General features: G+C 54.7%; 2 protein-coding genes and 1 long non-coding RNA gene across 3 annotated transcripts in view; 1 reads left to right on the top strand and 2 right to left on the bottom strand.

Moving 5' to 3' along the window:
• Positions 1-2,050, bottom strand: part of SKIV2L (Ski2 like RNA helicase) — a 12,003-nt gene extending 9,953 nt beyond the window's left edge. Inside the window, exons 1-2 of the mRNA XM_015884838.2 lie at positions 1,941-2,050; positions 1,608-1,711 (exon numbers count right to left, since the gene is read on the bottom strand). Coding sequence (XP_015740324.1) covers positions 1,608-1,711; positions 1,941-1,959 — 123 coding nt within the window. The 5' untranslated portion in view covers positions 1,960-2,050. The remainder of the gene's footprint in view (positions 1-1,607; positions 1,712-1,940) is intronic.
• On the bottom strand, positions 183-1,601 carry LOC107324645. The gene is made up of 2 exons (XR_001559528.1): positions 1,320-1,601; positions 183-285 (listed from the first exon to the last, which is right to left on the bottom strand). It is a non-coding gene; the product is annotated as an uncharacterized LOC107324645 (long non-coding RNA).
• A 13-nt stretch (positions 2,051-2,063) lies between the features above and the next one.
• NELFE (negative elongation factor complex member E) overlaps positions 2,064-4,129 on the top strand; it is a gene marked incomplete at its 5' end in the record, with an annotated part of 9,314 nt that continues 7,248 nt past the window's right edge. Inside the window, 7 exon segments of the mRNA XM_015884839.2 lie at positions 2,064-2,184; positions 2,408-2,535; positions 2,537-2,554; positions 3,018-3,092; positions 3,192-3,226; positions 3,361-3,515; positions 3,844-4,017. Coding sequence (XP_015740325.2) covers positions 2,064-2,184; positions 2,408-2,535; positions 2,537-2,554; positions 3,018-3,092; positions 3,192-3,226; positions 3,361-3,515; positions 3,844-4,017 — 706 coding nt within the window.

Here is a 4,129-nt window from a genome sequence, read left to right as displayed (position 1 = left end):
ACCACCTCAGGTTGCTCTGAAGGTGGGCGGCAGTGAGGGCCGGGCTGAGCTCCCCACGCTGAGCCCCCGCCCCACCTGCAGTCTCACACCGCAGGCCCCCCCTCACCTGTCCTCCCCAGCTCTGCCTTCCCGTTCTCTACATGTCTCCGCAGCCACTGCACACAGGTTTCCTCCAGGTAATGTTTCCGTCTCTCAGCATAACCAGGTTGTAGTGCACGAAGATTTCGCCATCCACGTACACCACTTCAAAGAACCAGGTCAGTCCGGGGCCGGGATCCGTCATCCCTGTTTCAAAGTACCGCATGGAGTGGAGCTCTGCGGGGTCGGAGCGCGGCGACCCCCCCTTTTTTATTAATTAGCAAGCTACTGCCTATAGAATAACAACACTACTTATATTAATAACATAACCATTATAACTCAATCAAGGCCTCGATTGACAATACTCTAGAAGTGAAAAAAGAGACAAGTCAAACACAGCATAACAACATTACTGTTAAACCTACTAAAAAGAACAAACACGTTTGCTCTGCAACCTAAGTTTCTGCAACCTGGAAATAAATCCATGAGGGTCCCATTGTGTTCACATGTCACTAGTTAGGAAAAGTCTTCAACTTTCATATACTCTGATATATTGATTTTTAAAATTTGTGCAACAAATGCTTTTAGGATGCTCATAACCATGCCTTTGAGCTAATAATTGATAATTGAACTTGTTATGAAGTTGCATGTCAGATAGAACCAGTTTTAGAGGACAAATGTGCTGGAGTATCACTAGGGGCATTATTACTTATTGACCCTTGACATTCTTCAATGTATTTATTTTGTATTCCTTATTTTGGAGATAACAAAGTCCCACATATGGTCGACTATTTCTCGCCATTTGGCTACAGTGAACATCAGTGCCACCTCCTGAAGGTGTCCATTCATATGAGCCCATTTTACCAGCTCGGATATGCATTTAGGAGATACCTGCTCCCCTCTCTTAGAGAGAATACATTTGAGCAGTTCCTCCACAGCTTCCCACAACATCGTGGATGGCAGAGAACGGGATGGTACCCTGATACCAGCTACCGCAACACTTACATGCTAGAGGAAGATGAACACATTTACCCAGCTGTATTTGTTGTTGTTTATCCACAGCATGAAGTATCTCACTTGGAAAGTCTCTGCTGCCACTCATCGTACAACAGACTTAAAGCACAGCACTTGGCACCTAGCAGTGCTGTGAAGGGTTGGAAAGGCAGCGCATCATTGTGCTGAGGGCCAAGAGACGGTTCAGACAACAGAAGCATTTGTCCACATTTCTGACATGAACGCACTTCTAAAGTATTGCTTTCATGAAGAAAAATCCCTCAGTCTTCTGCAGACACTCTGGGCTCACACTTTGGAGTCCACTCCCTTCTTCCAGGCAGCAATGGTCTGGAAGAGGGATCAGGAGGGTCCCTTGGGAACGGTTAGTAGGATCTGGGGGGGGGGGGGGGGGGGTCAATTGGGTGAAGTCTGAGGTGGTCACAGGCTCTGAGGGGTTACGGGGGTCCCTGGGGAGGCGGACCCACAACGTCCTTTATGGGGCTCAGATGGGGTCGGGGGGGTCGGCAGGATCTCACCGTGCTGCGGGGCGGGGCGGGACCCGGCAGGAGTTCATAGCGACCGGCACAGCCCAACTCCAACAGCGCCAGGGGGAGGTGCAGCGGGCCGGGGGGGGGCAGCGCTATGGGGGGAGAAAGAGCAAAATAACACAGAGGAGAATCAGAGCCCCATAGAACAGTGCAGCCCCTCCAGGCCCCACAGAGGCCCCTCCACAGGCTCCACAGGCCCCACAGGTCCTCACAACCCCCACAGGGCCCACAGACCCGCCCCCTCCCCATTACAACCCTCCCTTCCCCATTACAGACCCCCCTCCAGCGCCCCCCCCCCTTCATTATAGCCCCCATCCCCACCGATCCGCTCCAGCTCCATCCCGCAGCTCCGCCGGACGCTGATCCCGGAAGCGGAACCCTAACCCTAACCCCATCCTAACCCTACCCTAACCCTACCCTAACCCTACCCTAACCCTACCCTAACCCTATCCCCCCCCCCCCCCCATTGACCTGAATGCCGTTTCCCCGCAGAAAAAGGCGCTGCTGGCACTAAAGAAGCAGCAGAGTAACACCGGGCCCAGCAGTCAGGGGGGCATCAAGCGCTGTGAGTCGGGGTGGGGGGGCCCAAAGGGGAGGGGGGAAGCTTGGGGCCTAGCAAGGCCATAGGGATGCAGGGGGGGGGATGCGGTGGAGGGAAGTGTGGTTAATGTGGGGTTAATGTGGGTTAATGGTATTTTGAGGGTGTTGGGGGGTTGGGGGTTGTTTTTATTTGGGGAGGGGTGAGGTTGTATCCCCCCTCACCCCCCCTAAACACACACACATTGCAGCCATGTCGGACCAACCCCCTGTGGACACTGCCACGGCCACGGAGCAGGCCAAGCTGCTGGTGAAATCCGGAGCCATCAGTGCCATCAAGGCTGAGACCAAGAACTCAGGCTTCAAACGGTCCCGCACACTTGGAGGGGAAGCTGAAGGTGAGGGGTGTGAAGGTGAACCCCTCCAAAAAGCCCCCCTAGAGCCGAAGTGCCCCAGAGCCCCACACAGACCCACGGAGCTCACCCCAAATCTTACAGAAACATCCCTAAAACATCACGGTTCCACAAAAACTCCTCCAAAATGCCACAAATTCCATAAAAAATCCCAGATCTCACTAAGAATTCCAGAAAAATAGCCCCCAGAACGCCCACAAATACAGCAGAAAGGCCCTAAAATGCCACAAAACACTCAAAAACTATCCAAATCCTCCCAAGCCACCTCATATCACCTCCATTTTGTCTTACATTCCTTTATTTCCAGCCAGATCCCACCCCCAAATAGCCTAACAACCCCTGAGCTTGCCCCTAATCCTACCCAACCTCTCCATTTTTCTCAAACCCGCTCAAAATTCCCCCAGTTACCCCTCTTCCTTTACCTCTTTATTCTTTATACTCCTCCCAGGATCCTGAGAAGGGCCCAGCCCCCACCTTCCAGCCTTTCCAGCGCAGCGTTTCAGCTGATGATGACACCCCTGAGGTACTGCGGGGGGCAGGGAGGCACAGTTATTAAAGGAGGTGGAGGGGGGGCAGGATCCCCAACATGGGGATCCCATTGTAACCTCCCACACCCCTGCAGTCACGGCGACCCCAGAGAAAATCACTCTATGAGAGGTGAGTGCCACCCCCTCCCATTCTTTATTGCCCCCACCTCATTATTTGTGGTTCCTATCCCTTTATTTTCTTCTCCCCCTATATTTGAGCCCTCTCTCTTTGTTTATTTTGCTCCCCCCATTTTTTAACCCCAGTTTCGTCTGCACCAGCAAGCACCTGCGGGACCCTGAAGCTGGTGGGGGACGTGGGGACCCCCCTGAGAGGGGAGAGCGCGACAGCCGCTTGGACTGGGAGCAGGAGCCGGAGCCTGAGGAGCGGGGGAGGCGAGAGCGCGAGGCTGCATTCAGACGTAGGGGGGAGTCCTTAAATCCAGGGGGGGTGGAGGAGGGGTTAAATCCTAGGGGGGTTAAGGGGTTCTTGTTGATTTCTAGGGAGTGCCTGTGGTGGTTCTGGGGGTTCTTTTGGGGTGTTCTGCCCTGATGTTGGGGGGTGTCCCACTGGGGGCAGAGTTATGGGGGTGTTGTATTATGGGTGTCCCACTGGGGGGTTAGAGGGGGTTACCATTGAGGACGGGCTCCTGTTTGAGCGTTGTGTTATCGGTGTCCTATTGGGAATGGGGGTTCTATTGGGGGTGTCCATGTGGGGATGTCCCTAACGTGCCCCCACGGTGCCCCCAGGTTCTGACTCGTTCCCTGAGCGCCCCTCCCCGCGGAAGGGCAACACGCTGTACGTGCACGGAGCCGAGCTGAGCCCCGAGCTGCTGCGCAGCGCCTTCGCGCCATTCGGAGCCATCATCGACCTCTCATTGGACAGCCCGCGCAAGTGGGCAGGGCTAAAGGGCAGGGGGCGGGGCTAATGGGTGTGGGTGTGGTCATGGAGTCAATGGTGGGGGTGGGGGATGGGATTGGGTGTGGCTGGGGCAAAGCTAATGCGGGTGGGTGTGGTCATGGGTGGGCCCCGTTA

Source organism: Coturnix japonica, chromosome 26 (assembly GCF_001577835.2).
Source record: "Coturnix japonica isolate 7356 chromosome 26, Coturnix japonica 2.1, whole genome shotgun sequence".
NCBI lineage: Eukaryota > Metazoa > Chordata > Aves > Galliformes > Phasianidae > Coturnix > Coturnix japonica.
Note: the sequence above shows the minus strand (reverse complement) of the source record. Positions and strands in the feature narration are given on the sequence as shown.